Source organism: Trichomycterus rosablanca, chromosome 6 (genome assembly GCF_030014385.1).
Source record: "Trichomycterus rosablanca isolate fTriRos1 chromosome 6, fTriRos1.hap1, whole genome shotgun sequence".
Lineage (NCBI taxonomy): Eukaryota > Metazoa > Chordata > Actinopteri > Siluriformes > Trichomycteridae > Trichomycterus > Trichomycterus rosablanca.
Genome location: NC_085993.1, coordinates 39,331,930 through 39,348,131, shown reverse-complemented (window position 1 = coordinate 39,348,131; position 16,202 = coordinate 39,331,930). Strand labels below are relative to the sequence as shown.

Sequence of the window (16,202 nt, the reverse complement as noted above, 5' to 3'; positions counted from 1 at the left end):
TTTTTTTATAGTTTTAACATACAGAAGGTGGAATTGACTGCACTAAATTGCCCCTAGATGTAAGACAGAGAGTGAAGGTGCTTGGCTGGCGCAGAGGTAAATATGCTGGCCCACTACTGCAATGATCTGGGGATCCAGGATTTGAATCTCAGATTATTCAGGCAGGCAGGGGTCTGCATGAACATGATTAGCTAATGTCCAAGGGTGGGATATGGCAAAAACAGCCTAGCCATTGGAAAGTGCACTTGTCTGTTGTTCTCGTTCTTCTTGACCTCTCTGCAGCCTTCGACACGGTGAGTCACAGCATTCTCCTGTCTGCTCTCTCCAACCTTGTAGTGGCTGGTTCGGCATGGCAATGGATGGCCTCCTACCTGGAGGGGCGCTCTTGCCAGGTGTCATGGAGGGGATCTATGTCCACTCAGTGCGCTCTCTCAGCCGGTGTTCCTCGGGGCTCTGTGCTTGGCCCACTTCTTTTCTCTATCTACACCCGCTCTCTGGGTAAGGTCGTGGCCTCCCATGGCTTCTCTTGCCACTCCTGTGCAGATGATGCTCGGCTCATTTTGTCATTTCCTCCTTCGGACACACAAGTCTCGGCTCGCATTACGGCGTGTCTGCGTGATTATCTCACAATGGATGTCAGCTCATCATCTAAAGCTCAATACCAGCGGGACGGAGCTGTTGCTCATTCCTGGAGATCAGTCTCCAACCCAGGACCTAGTCATCGCTCTTGATGGCTCCCAGATCGGACCATCTGATAGGGTGGGAGGCCATGGTGTTGTCCTGGATGGCCGGCTGACCTTCTCTCCTCATGTGGCCAACATGACAGGATGGTGCCGGTTCCTCCACTGCAGCATTGGGAGGATTCGACCAGTTCTCTCCAGGGAGGCTGCCCGGATTCTGGTCCAGTCGCTTGTGGTCTCACGGTTGGACTGCTGCGGCTCCCTCCTGGCAGGTGCTCCTTTGTCCACTATTGACAAAATTCAAAATGCAGCTGCCCATCTGGTTTTTGACCAGCCCAGGCACTGCCACGTCGCCCCACTGCTGCGTTCTCTTCACTGGCTTTCTGTAGCTGCACACATTCAGTTTAAAACACTGATGCTCGCTTACAAAGCCAAAAATGGACCAGCCCCAAGCTACCTTCGCGGTCTAAACAAACTCCGCTCTGTACCGCGCAACCTCCGAGCCACCAGTCTTGCTCGACTTGATCCTCCAACCAGGACTAAAGGAAGACAAGCATCAAGGCTTTTCTCTGTTCTAGCACCCAAGTGGTGGAATGAACACTTTGGTTCTAACAGGTTTCAGCAGATTTGTGTTCTTCGACTGTTGTTTACTTAAACTAGAGAAATTAAATGTTTACTATGGAAGCACTTCTGTAAGTCGCTCTGGATAAAAGCGTCTGCTAAATGCAGAAAATGTAAATGTACTCGCTGTGCCGGTCCCAAGCCCAAATAACAATAGAAGGGTTGCGTTAGGAAGGGCATTTGGCGTGAAACTGTGCCAAATCAGGTATGTGGACTAACATGCTTAATACAACCTGAATATTAGTATTATGCTGCTTGTGCATTAAATCCTTTTAGTCATGTTGTTGCTTGAGGTGTGTGCTGGGAGTGGAAAGTACAGAGAAAAGCAACATGTCTATTGCAAAATGTTGTATGCAGATAAGGAACAACTGTTATCACAGAACGGAGGTTCCAAAGTCTAAAAAAAATAAATAAATAATATAAATGAATGAGTAAATTTCAGCACCCAGAGAAAGGTCAGGTGGTACCACCACCCAGTAACATGTTGATAGTTTAATTTACTTGACTTTTTTACTGACATTTTACAAAAAGTATCTTTAGTACAGATTTTATTCTTAAAGATGCCTACAACAAGTGTACCCACCATGTAATGCCCCTACCAAATACATTGGGTACCCATATATTTAGGTCTCTCTCTCTCTCTCGCTCTATCGTGCTTTTCTGATAAGGTTGAGACCTCTGTGGAAAAACACATAATAATACACGGCTGGCTCATGATGAAAAATGGTACATCACTGTGCAACACACTGCAGTAATGAGTCCTCACCCTGCAAGAAGTATGTCTGTGTGTCTTTGTGTGTGTGCACAAGATGAGGTTCTAATTTCCTACTATTATACTTTCTCAACAAAAAACACATAGCAGCAGCATTCTGAGAAACAAAACCCAACAGTTCCTTCTCACATATTATTCTCATGTCTTTTTTAACCATGTGCATTAATATGTAGACATCCCCCTTTTGCAGGGGATTTGAGTTGTGAGAATTGTGAGAACATGATGATAATGTTGATTCTTGTGTCCTGTTCAGCTGATGACGAAGCACCCCTCGAAGCGTCTGGGATGTGGAGCAGAGGGGGAGCGGGACATCCGTGAACATGCCTTCTTTCGACGCATCGACTGGGAAAGGTTGCAGAACAGAGAGACCCAGCCACCATTCAAACCCAAAGGGGTGAGTGCAACAGAACGACACATCTGTGTGGGCAATAAGAGTTAAAGTTCGTCCCCCTTCGCTGATGACCAAAAAGAAAAAAGAAAGAACTTTTATTGGGCAATAAAGACTGGTTACAGTCCATGTTCCAATTCATCCTAAAGCTGTTGGAGAAAGCTGAGGTCTGTGTACTATGTAGACCAATAGATTCTTTGCCAAACTTGATAAATCCTGATTTATGGAGGTTTTTTTGTGCATAGGGCCATGACCATGCTTTTGGCATTATGCATTCAAACAGTTAGTGCTCTTTTGGCAATTGCCAAAGACATTCAAGTGGTGAAACATGATTCATTTACATTTTCGGCATTTAGCAGACGCTTTTATCTAAAGTGACTTACAGTATACAGACTAAGCAATCGAAAATTAAGGGCCTTGCTCAAGGGCCCGACAGTGGCAACCTGGCAGTGATGGGGTTTGAACCAGCGATCTTCTGCTTACTAGTCCAGTACCTTAACCCAGCGTTTCCCAACGTTTTTTGCGCCATGGACCGGTTTCATATAAGATATAATTTCACGGACTGGCGGGGAAGGGAGGATTTAATAATATTGCTCACAAACTGTGTAAAATGGGCTTTATTTGGGCCGCTCAGGTGGCGCAGCAGTAAAAACACAAGCTGGAACCAGAGCTGGATCTCGAATACATCGTATTGAATCTCAGCTCTGCCTGCTGGCTAAGGCTGAGCGGCCACATGAACAACAATTGGCCTGTTGTTCAGATGGGCAGGACTAAGCCAGATGGGGTCTCTCTCTCATGACTGGTGCAATTACGACCTCTGCTGGCTGATTGATGGCGCCTGCACAGAGATGAGAAAAGAGTGCTCTTAGGGTGTGTCTCTCCGTACACAACGCTGAGCTGCACTGGTAGACATGGAAACTAGGTCCATAAGTCTCCTGATAAACAGTTCTTTTGCTGATGTTACTTCCAGAGGCTGTTTAAAACCTAGCTGTGTTTGTTGCTAATGATGATTTTCTGTTTTATGGTACTTTTTATTTACAGCTGAAGTTCTGTTGCACATACATTTTCCAATTTAATATTAGTACTATTTAACAATTGTATTTACTGCACTATAGCAAAGTCAGTCAGGGTAACTCCAGCAGTAAAATGTGACATGTTGGAAGGATGGCATCAAAAAAGCTCTTTGTTACATCCCTTAATACAGTTAATGTTGCTGTTAAAGTCTATAGAGATTGCATTGCTGTATGTTTGATGATATACCTCTAATAACTGATTTTGAAAAGAAAACAAGATTACACTTGGCAAGAAGTGTACCAAGACCAGTAGTTCAGTAAATGTCCAGTAGTCAGCACATATCTCTCTGTTTACATGAGTGATAGGCTTTTTTCCAGGAGGCTCGCTTTGTTCTTGCCTTTTTCTCTGTGTTTTGCAAGTTCTAGTGCTTAGTTATGGCTTTGAAAGACAAGGAAAGTGTTGTAGTGTAATCTGGCCACATTGACTTTCTGTCCTGAGGGTGTGTTTTAGTGTGTATGTACTCATGTCCATCTGCAGTCTGTCATGGTTACGTGGGCAGCGTGCATCTGCCCATGAGCATCTGTTTCAGTGACGAATGCTCCTATAAATTAAAAAAAAAAAAAAACAAGCTGTAAAAAAACAAGGTCAAGCTCAAACTGTATGTCTAAGTGACCTGATTACCCATAAAGCCACAAGCACGTGTATATCAGTATGGGAGCTCGTACAAAACACATAATACACTTATGGCCCAGGGTTAACCATATAAATCATATACTGAATATAGTGATACAAACTACAGAGACAAAGTATTTACAAAAGATGCCATATAGGGCACACCAGACTTACTCATACCTACCTGATAAAGGGAGACCAGACCCCCTTATGTGGATCAAGAACCTCTGTCAAACACGTCCTCTATGTATAACATTCTACAATACAAACACCTACAATAACTGCTTAAATTCTTAGAAGCACTAGGACTTAAAAATGTCATATACGAGGGTTCTTCAAAAAGTTTCCACACTTTTTAAACTCTATTTATTCGAATTTTAAAAACAAATTACATCATTTTTTACATAGTCACCTTTTGATGCATGTTTCCCAGCCTCGTACCAACTTTTAATGCCATCAGCAATTGATTGAGCGTGTAGCCACTGATGCAGCCCTGCTTTCACATCATCATCACATGAAAATCTTCTTCCCCTTAAAGCTTCTTTGAGCATCCAAAAAGGTGGAAATCAGATGCCGCTAAATCCAGACTATAAGCTCTCTCAGTCTCTCAGACACAACCAATTACTACTCCTCCCACCCTCACTGTTTCCAACCAAAATATAAAAGTGAGGAAACTTTCTGAAAATCCCTCATAAGATACGCAAACAACACCCTAATTTTTTTCTACACAAGTAAAGGAACGAATCGACCCCCACTTTGACTTTTTAAAGACAGAACCTATTATTCAGCCATAATAATAGCCATAGCAGCTGACATGGTATTAAGAATCAAACAAACAAGTAAACGTAATATAGTGACTCGGGTATTAAGTACAGTTAGTATATGTAGATTTCGGCTGCACAGTGATGCAGAACACACACATCTAGGGCTACAACAATAAAAGTTAGTAGTGGACAAGGGAAGGTCACTCCTTGCCTCTGTAATAGTGAGGCACTGGCAGAATAAAATCAGAAATTGTAGTTTGTTCCTCCATATGTTTTATGTTCTCTGTGAGAAAACAGTCAGGTTTTTGCTCATAAATAGATTCAAAAGTGCTTTAATAATTTTTTTCTGTAATTAAAGACGTTCCCTAACACAGAAGACATGTTGGGTCATTTGGAATCTCTCCTGCCATGCTTTGTCTTAGTATCATGGTGAAGTAGATATTGTAATGTGTAACTCTTTATTGCTTTGTCTTTCACTCACATTGAAGCACAATAAAGATAAAATATGAAGTAAAATATTAATGTTTAAAAGCACTTCTGGCATTCCAGCTGTTCATGCTTTTATATTTTACCTTTATACAGGTTTGATGTAGAGATTTGACTGGTTAAATAAAATGATGTGTCCAGAAATACAAAAAAACAAAAAAGGCTTAAATTAGATTTTTTAAATATATATTTTAATTTGGTTTTAAGCAGGTCAGATAGCAGAATATCTGTTAGCTTAAACCTGAATACAGTGGTACCTTGTAACTCAACGTCTCCTAAACTCAAAATCTTTGAAACTTAACACCCTTCGTCAAGAAATTAGTACCCTTAAACTCAACGTTTCCCTTAAACTCAACGTGTGTGCGACTGTTCAGCACTCGGCTTGAGTGGTGCAGTAAAACGTCATCAAAGTGTGAATACAAGATGAATCTGCATTTGTGTCGAATAACTGTCAAATCCACTCTGAAAGCTCCACATGTATCTGTGTTTATCTGGAGTTTTCTCACTGTTTCACTTTTAAACTTGTGTTACAGCTCGAGGTTCTGAGAAATTGTGAAAATCAGCTTTTCTGAGAGAGTCTAAAACACTTATCATAAAAAAAAGCTTAATGTGACTAATTCAGAAGCATAAGGTAACAATAAAGAAGTAAATTTAAAGAGCAGGTTTTATTGTATTTATTATTGACTTTAACTAGTTTTAATTAACTAGTGTTTTAATATTATATTTGTGTTATTTTCAGTGTATAAGTGTCAAAAACAACCCCATTATTTTACATTATCCTAAAATATATGCATGGAACGCATTAACAGGTTTTCCATACATCCTTATGGGAAAAAGTATCTTAAAACTCAATGCCTTTTAAACTCATTGCCACTCCCAGAACCAACTGATGTTGAGTTTCAAGGTACCACTGTATAGCCGTTCACTTGTGGACTAAAAATAAGTAATTGAAAATGTTTCAGTGCATTGTAAATTCCTCTCGACAGATCAGATACAAAGCTCTAATAACTCTGATAAGCTTTAATGTGACATAAAACTGAGTTCAAGGAGTAACTAGCGTTGCTAAGGAACATTTATTGGAACCATTAATCATGTCATTTAATGGCAGGCTGTCTAATATGCATAATACCAAAATCCTATTGATTGATTGCTGAAGGAGAAAACAGGGTAACGCCATGCTTAATTAGGTGAAATGCTTGTGGGTTCAGGTGTGTGTTTTGGGGAGAAAATTTTTTAGAAATTGATACCTCGTTTTCTAATTTAGATAGATATGACCTCATCAGGTCCCTTGTCAGGAGGACTGTGTGGTCTGGTGCATTTAAATCCTGTGGTGGGGAACCACATACATTATTAAGTAATCATTATGAGTTTATAATAAAAATATAAATTGTGATGTCACACACACTCAGTTTCCCCAGCAACCTCTCCAGTCTCTTACTGTACACTCTCATATTCACTAAATGTGTTTTTCTTTCTTAAAAATGCTTTTCATCATTAATAAAACACATGATTTTAGTAAAAATGAAAACAGCTATGATGATTATGGTCTGCAGAGCAGGGATTCAAACGCACAATTATTCAGTTGGTATAACCCACAGCTCTACCCACTAGGCTACCATTGTGATGTCCCCACTGTGATGCCATCTTCTAAAAAAGATTACTTTAAATACTTCATTTACTTCAGATACTTCAAAATTAAATTTAGGGGGCGCTCAGGTGGCACAGCGTGGTAAGTCGCTAGCACACCAGCGCCAGGATTCTGAACTTCCAGGTTCGCCAGGGCGCCCTCTAGCAGGCATAATTAGCTAATGCCTTGAGCAGACAAAATTGGCCTCCAGTGTGCTAGGGTGGGAAATGACCGGATTAAACAGAGGGGTGGGGCTGTGTCAGGATCCTGGTTGTCCAGGGCACCTGCACAGTGCAGTGTGGATGTGGGTGTATAAGAAGGGATCAGTAGAGTTGAGAGAGTGTGTCAGTCAAGTCACCCCTTCCTTGGGCACCACTAGGGATCCCCAGCAACAGATTGACTATGCTAAATTGGGAGAAAATATGGGTAAAATGCAAAATAAATAAATAAATACATTTTGAAAGAAATGTAATGTTTCAGCAGGACAATCACCTGATGCACACTTTTGCAGTTGCTAAATCAGGCTACAATCAAACTTATGAGATGGCCTTCTCATAGAGAAGTCCTGATCTCAAATTTATTAGGAAAATGTGGATTATACTAAAACTTAAGTCCATGCCAAGTAACCCACACATTTAGAAAAAGAAAGATTAAACCATTGATTTTGTGACAGAAGTTTGATGAGTTTGTTGGGTTTTTTGTGTAGGAACTTTAATGGCCTGACAGAGTAATGATCTTAGCCTCACTGAACCCATTTACCAAGAATTGGAAAATGAATTGCGAGGCAGGTTTTGTAATTCAACATCAGTATTTAGCATTATAAGTGCTCATGAGTAAATGGGCACAAACATTTTTACTGACACACTCTAAAATACTTTCCAGAACATTAAAGGCTTTTATAGCTGAAAGATGGAAGATAATTCATCAACAAGCTTATGGTCAGGTGTCTACATACTTTGGCCATATATTGTACATTTTTGTAGTTGTTCAACCCATTTTATATAGGAACAAAACATGCATGTTTGAGTCATTTGTCTCAAAACACAGAGTTGCAAAGAACTATACATGTGATATATAGTGGATATCCTGGACATTAGAGTTCTATGCAGTTTAGTGTGAGGTCAGTGGGTAGTGCCAGTGCATTCCCTCTAATATTGACATCCTAATGGGACTATTGACCATCAGTGTTTCTCAGCAGTTCTGCCTCTGCTTTAATGGAAGCTTCTCACTGAGGTTATTATGGATTTTATTAAAGTCCTGAGGTCCCTGATACATATGAGTTATGTATGCTCTCTCTCTTATGCTAGTTTGTTAAAGCTAATATGACTTTGCCTTGATTTCTTGAGGTGCTTTGAGAAGTGGGACAGTGCTGAGGCTAGGAAATTTGTAGAATAATAACTGGGCAGATATGACGGTCATTAATCATAATGAATATTTGCTGTGTGTTTAGCATAGATGGATAAATGTGTTAGCATGGGGAGCAATGCGTTGATATTTACACTAGGTCAGGCTTTGCTTCTAGGTAAAATATTAGGGGTAAGATGTAAATAATTTTCCACCTTATCTACTTTAACTTTCTGACAACAGTCATTTCCATGAAACCTTATCAATTTAGGTCAAAATTAATCATTAAAATACAGAAAGTGAAACCATTCTGTAAATAACATAATTAAAATAAGTTGTATTAGGGCACTAGTTTTTAGCCAGTCAGTAGGAATTGCTGCAAAGGGGTGATTTCTTATTCAACCTTTCTTCCCTTAGACATAGCCGGTAGTGTCTGTAGAGCCCTGTTGATGTTAACACCAAGACTAACATTTGAGACCCAGATGCCTCCTGGGTGTTTCGTGTTTGCATTTTTTTGGTCTTTTTTTCAGCTTTTTTATTTATTATTTTCAAACATTTCTAGGTTAAAAATATGTTATAAAAATATTATAACGATCTCAGAATGAAATGTGAAGTGACCCCCAAGTATGTTTTATTTATTTGGCAATGAGGCAATTACAATCTTTTAATACTGGGACTGAATGACAGATGGTTTTACATAAATGATTTGAGCTCTGAGACTTTGTACCAGACTCTTTTATTCAGGACTTTTTCCGGCTGTTGTCATGGATGCACACCAGCACTGACTATTTCTGTCTCGTCTCCAGTTCTGCATCTTATAGAGCCTGGCAGTTGCACAAAGCAAAAGCCAACTCAATTATTCTGTCATTTACTCAATCATCATCTTTCAATCATTTACAAAAAAGAACAGTTGCAGAAATTCTTAAAATCCCAACACTGACGTAGTATATAGCTCAAAGTATGTGGACACCTGACCCTGCGCTTACTAGATATCCCATTCCAAAACCATGGAAATTATTATGAATAAGATTGGGCGACACAGTGGCTAAGTGGGTAGCACTGTCACCTCACAGCAAGAAGGTCCTGTGTTCAATCCCCAGGTGGGGCAGTCCGGGTCCTTTCTGTGTGGAGTTTGCATGTTCTCCCCGTGTCCACGTGGGTTTCCCCCGGGTGCGCCGGTTTCCTCCCACAGTCCAAAGACATGCAAGTGAGGTGAATTGGAGACACAGTCCAAGACTTGGATATAACCTTGTGAACTGATGAATCTTGTGTAATGAGTAACTACTGTTCCTGTCATGAGTGTAACCAAAGAGTGTAAAACATTATGTTAAAATCCTAATAAAACAAACAAATGAATAAGATTATACAGGTTTTTGTCATTGCACCACTTGTCTAAAAACTTGATGGATTAGAAAAAGCTTTGTAATACATTCTGGTTTTTTTTTTTTTTACACGTAACTGGCATCTGTTCTGCTCTGAACATGGATTATTGATCAAGACTCAGTTAAATCTACAAAGATCAAAATCAATTTCTCATGCCATACAGAGCATCCACATCTTGCATCACCTAATTGAAATAACTAATGAAAGAGAAGTGGCTTCCACAGTCTACATAGAAATCAGTCTACTCGCATGCCAGTCTAATCGTGGGTGTGTGTATGTTCAATTTATTTACAGTTGGACTAACAAATATTCAACCCCAAAAGCTTGTTTTTGTAATATAACATACTTCCAGTACATACACTCACTTCACATTTACACACAATGTCCATTAACCTTTTACTTTGTAATTTACTATTTGTAACATATAAGATATGTTTAATAAATGGACAGAGTATTTAAAGTATATTAGAAACAACAAATTGATAGCAACCGTACTTTACAGCTTCAAGATACCAATGTAAGAAATATTTATCTTTTTGTAGCATTGTGGTTCAATTGTAACCCATCCCACTTGACAAACTGTCTTCTTTTATCTTATTTTTAAATTGTTTGTGGATGCTCGTTAGATTGGTTCTAGTTGGTCAGGCTATTTCTAGCTGGTTGAGTAGAACTGGTTGGTCTGGCTGATCCTTTATGAATTTGTAGGGGTACACATGCTGGTCAGTCTGGTTCCAGCCAGTCAGACTGATCTGGTTTTATAGCTTTAAAGGTTTTTAGATGCTGATTCTAGATGGTCAGGCCTAGAGACCAACCAGCTCAAACCCAGCTTTTTTAAGAACCATAGACCACTTTAAATCGCCCGGCCCAGCAAAGACCAGCAGACAGTTTTAAGATAGTTGAAGTTGTTTTCAAGCAGATTATACAAATCCATATTTCTATGTTAACATTTGTATATAAAGACAGTGAATGCTAAATTGTGTTGTCATGGGGCCATAACAAGACTATTGGTGCTTTACATGAAGCATCTGCTTTTTATCAGTTAAAAATTGATTCATTAATTGAGCGTATCTTTACTACTGCTGGATACTGGATACTTAAAATAAGTGATGGTCCCACTATTCATTTAAGCTTATATTAAAAAACAAATTAAATTAAACTGATTACTGGCACAGTTTTTACCCAGCTTTTTTCCTCTTTGGAAAACGGGACACAAAACTGCAAGCCTCGCATCATTACCCTTGTAAATATGCTATGCAGATCACACGCTCCATTTATTTCCACCTGAATCCTAGTTCACAGTTGCTTTGGCTGGATGTTTGAGACTGGGGCTCAGCTGTAACAGCAGACTTTACGTGAGGAGGATCAATCTGATGGTCTGGTGATAACGTCTTCATTGACACCATTCCAGCTGAATGCACACAGCTGAAGTAAAAAGTTTCCATCTATTTGTAGGGGAAATGAATGTGTCATAGCACAGGCTTCACAGACGTGTCATCATGGCAGTCTTGGGATTTTATTTTTAGATGTTTCTAAAAATGTTTATTGATTGTTTTCTAAGAAACGGATAACAAATGTGCAGACAGCTTATTTACAACTGACATTGTTAAGTTGGTGATGTAGAAAGCATTATAGTTGCTTTTAACTTAATTACATGGCTTTCGAATTTCTTATCACCAATTACTGCTTAGCTGATGACTTGTTTGTGGCCATATACACCGACTAGGCATAACATTATGACCACTGACAGGTGAAGTGTATAACACTGATTATCTCTTCATCACGGCGCCTGTTAGTCGGTGGGATATATTAAGCAACAAGTGAACATTTTATCCTCAAAGTTGATGTGCTAGAAGCAAAAATGGACAAGTGTAAGGATTTGAGCGAGTTTGACAAGGGCTAAATTGTGATGGCTAGATGACTGGGTCAGAGCATCTCCAAAACTGCAGCTCTTGTGGGGGTGTTCCTGGTCTGCAGTGGTCAGTATCTATCAAAAGTGGTCCAAGGAAGGAACAGTGGTAATGGGCGGCCAAGGCTCACTGAAGGCTGGCTCGTGTGGCCCGATCCAACAGACGAGCTACTGTAACTCAAATTGCTGAAGAAGTTATTGCTGGTTCTGATAGAAAGGTGTCAGAATACACAGTGCATCGCAGTTGCAGGGCTGTTTTGGCAGCAAAATGGGACCAACACCATATTAGGAAGGTGGTCATAATGTTATGCCTAATCAGTGTAAATAGGGCTAGTGTGACTGAACTAGCCCTGATATTGCATTGAACAGTTGTAAACTGGCACCAAAGACAATTATTAAAGTCAAAATTTGGCAGTTGTAGCCTAGCAGTTAAGGTACTGGACTAGTAATTGAAAGGTCACTGGTTCAAGTCCCACCACTGCCAGGTTGCCACTGTTGGGTCCCCTTGAGTCTCAATTGCTTAGACAGTATGCTGTTAGCCTGTTACAGTATTGTAAGTCGCTTTGGATAAAAGCATCTGCTTAATGCCAAAAATGTAAATGTAAGATTGGTCAAGATTAGAAACTACGGCAGCCACAGAAGCAGTTTTAACAAACCATATACAGTCGACCCTTACGAACGGTTTACCATACAAACATTTCGGGTTACGAGCGATCTTTTTCAACGAATGAACCGAAATTCGCGAAACACGTGGCGTCACGAACAAGTTGACTCCGAGCGTCTCTCTCTCTGTATATATATACAGTGAGTGAACATTTGCACAGCGGAAGGTGTTTTTCCGGTGTTTTCAATATTTAAATGTCCCCAAACAAGGTGCAGAGAGAGCGCAGAGCTGAGAAAATGAAAAAAATCTATTACATTTGTTGTTGTATAATTACTCCTGCCAGTAGATGTCACTGTGTATCAGGCAGAGGGGACAGTGAGTGAGAGAGAAGAAGGAAATCGCTGAGTAAAGTATTCTTTCTTTCGTGCAATTACACCTACAAAATACAATACTGTTGAAATAAAGAAGGAAATAATAGTGAAATATGAGAGTTATTGTTTTTCCTGGTAGATACATTTTATAAAAAAATAAGGAAATGTATTATGGTGTATGTGATGGTGTATTATGGTGTATGAAATGTGATGTATGTGTTTTATGTACAGTACTACTGTGTATTGTTGTTTAGTATTGTTTATAACAGGAATGTCTATTCTATTATTTAAGATTTAAGGGAAAATATACTTGTATTTATAACAAAAAAGACCATTTAAGACATTAGAAAGGTTAGGTAAGGGGGTGGTTTGGGAGGTCTGGCACGGATTAATTCTATTTACATTATTTCTTATGGGAAAATAGGTTTAACTAAGGAACATTTTGACTTAAGAACAGCCCTTTGGAACCAATTAAATTCATAAATCAAGGGTCCACTGTGTGTTTTTTTTTAGCTTCCAGAATGTGTGAACACTTTTGGCAAAAAAAGTTTGATTGACTGATTTGCTAAAATAAAAAAATCACTGAATCCTTACTTTAATTTTACACCACTACTTTTCAGACCAGATTGTGTTATATTGTAAATGTTTTTTCTCTCTCTCTCTCTGTTGCAGTGTGGTAAGGGTGCTGAAAACTTTGACAAGTTCTTCACACGTACACAGCCACAGCTCACTCCTCCGGATGAGCTCGTCATCGCCAACATCGACCAGTCCGAATTCGCCGGATTCTCTTTCATTAACCCGCAGTTTGTCCACCCATCTCTTACCAACACTGCATGAACGAGGGATGAGCCGGTCTGAAAGAGTACCTACACACCTGCTACAATGCCCCATACAAATATCCTATTCATTTATTTCTGAAAGTCTTTTTCTCTTACCATTTTCTTTCTACAGTTTCAGGATTCTAAAACTTTATATGTCGATTGTTTTAGGCCAGTCAGTTTAACTTAATGAAGACTTTAAATTCAGGTTGTTATGTGTAGTTCGAGTGTTTACATTATAAACTGACTACATAATTGTGTGTAGATTTGTTCAAACTGTGTATGTTGATCTCACTGCCAGTTTCTTAATAGATTTTTTGCCATGAAAGCTCATCACTGATGAAGAAAGCCATGCTTCCTGCTGTTTATATTCTAATCCATGTCAGTCTTCCCAACTAGGAAGCAAAGAGTAGGTGAAGAACCAGCATATCCTAGTCAGTCTTTTATTTATTTATTTTTGAAATTACCATTGGTTAATGTAAACTTCAATGTGATTCAAACCAGAACTTCCAAAATCAAGTTGGCTAATTTTATGCTTGTTACTCAAGGTTATACCAAACTACCTAAACCTCACAACTGCTCCGCTTTAGCTTTTTCTAACCATGTATGATTACCATGTACAATAATTGTAATGTTTCTTGTACCTGTTTACTTGCGACCCAAGTAATGCCTAGTTCACACGACATGATTTTTGCCCTGATGCCCTGATTTGCCGGCTCTGGAGCATCTCGGCGTTCGCTCGGCGATCGAAACTCGGCGATCGAAACTCGGCTCTCAATCGCTATGTGTGAACTACTCAACAACTCGATCCGAGCGACTCGCCGAACGCTCGCGACCGAAGAGAGATTTCTAGCTCATAAAATATCTGGATCTGAGTCGCACAATTGGCAATGAGTGCTATGTCAAACAGCCAATGAGAACGCAAGATACAGTGTGAGGAGAAACGCAGGGGAGGAGTTGTAAAAAGGTGGGACAGGGGCATAGTATAGTTTCTATCAGAATACATCGGCACATACACAAGTTTTACAGTATTTCTGATCTCATCATTTTCTACAAAACATAACGTTGCTAAATATTTATTAACCTCCAACTCACTATAGAACAATGCAAGCCAAATCCACTCAGATTCATTAATTTTTTCTCCTTGATTTTACGCTGCACATCAGCGTACAAACTTTGATCTCTTGTTACTTGTTGACATGCATTTTTGGACGTGGTATCATTAACTCCCTCGTCGCTTCATACGATTGTTTTCATGACAAAATGTAGTTTGGGAGATCAGAGAAGCCGGTTGGTGATAGATGGTGTAGTGTGAAACCCCCTATCGCCGATCAGTCGTGTAGTGTGAAATACACACTGACTTGAACCAGTTGTGTATTGTGAACTGTACAGCGACCTGAAAACTTTGAAAGTCGTGTAGTGTGAACTTGGCATAATAGAAGTCTGAGGGCAGTTGTGGAATTCAATCAATGATTGTTTAAAGTATGTGATTATACTGTATATCCCAAACCATAACCATTACTCTCTAATCTAGACTTGATGTCAGGTGTAATGTAAACCAAAAATTTGTTTATTTATAATACGTATAATAAGTTTTTTATTATTATTATTGTATATTTATCATTTTGAAGGCGGTAATATCTGGTAATCATTAATGGTAAAATAGAGTGATCCTAGCAAGTGTATCACATGCCTAAGGAAAAACCCCTCACTAAAATGCTTAACGGTTAGCATATGTAGATTATATAAAGTGTAATGACACCAAACATCTTGGAGCTGTTTTTCCAAGGTAAGATAAGATGAACATCTTTAAATTTAATTTAGACTTAGTTCATGTACTTGTTGCTGTTGTTTTGGCTGGAGCTATTGCTGTATCTGTATCTTCATTATTAACTACACATAATACAGTATGTTATATTACTAAATTAGTAAAACATGTACCAACTGTCATCTACAGTTTTTAAAGAAAGTCAGATTGAAACACTTGAGAATGAAATGTGGATTTGTATTTCTGTTAGTTTTATAGGCTTTATTTGTAACTTGTATGAGGTTTTAGCTAAATGTTCTTTTCTGTTTTAATGGCAGATTTTTTTTCTTTTTTTTTTAATGCATTTTCTCCCTTTTTCTCCAGATTTTTAGTGCGTCCAATTTTTACCCAATTGCATTATGCTTTCTCTCTACTGGTGCTGACCCCCCTCCCTGATTGAGGAGAGCGAACTGACATGCCCCCTCCGACACGCGTGCAGTAGCCGACTGCATTCTTTCACCTGCACGAGGCTCCCTGGATGAACAACAGCCAAACGTTGTTCATTTAGCTGTCCAGCCCAGCCGGATGGCAGAGCCAAGATTCGATACGATGTATTCGAAACTCCAGCTCTAGTGTGCTAGTGTATTTTACTGCTGCGCCACCTGAGCGGCTTAGATTTTTCTTTAAATAATAATAATAATAATAAATAAACTAAAGCTTTTATTATACATGAGATTTAAGTACATGGATTTTTGGAAACCTTTGGAATTGATTGCCTATGATACTCCCTCATACACTACAGTTGTGTTGGATAGAGATTAAAGATGGGGTTTAAGATGGGGGGTAATATTTGTATAGCATAAATTTATAGCCAATAAAATTTAATATTAGCTATAAATTAGCTAGGGAATTCTAATAATTATCATATATCTTAATAGGTTCGAGCAAATGTTACATTTTTTGCACCAGATGATGTTTCCTCTCTAAAAAAGTATCTGAAGATGT

The 16,202-nt window shown here is 39.1% G+C and overlaps 1 protein-coding gene across 1 annotated transcript in view; it reads left to right on the top strand.

Moving 5' to 3' along the window:
- Positions 1 to 15,925, top strand: part of prkcaa (protein kinase C, alpha, a) — a 157,566-nt gene extending 141,641 nt beyond the window's left edge. The window contains exons 16-17 of the mRNA XM_062997819.1: positions 2,327 to 2,467; positions 13,305 to 15,925. Of these exons, the coding sequence (XP_062853889.1) occupies positions 2,327 to 2,467; positions 13,305 to 13,469 (306 nt within the window). The 3' untranslated portion in view covers positions 13,470 to 15,925. The remainder of the gene's footprint in view (positions 1 to 2,326; positions 2,468 to 13,304) is intronic.
- The last annotated feature ends 277 nt before the right edge of the window (positions 15,926 to 16,202 follow it).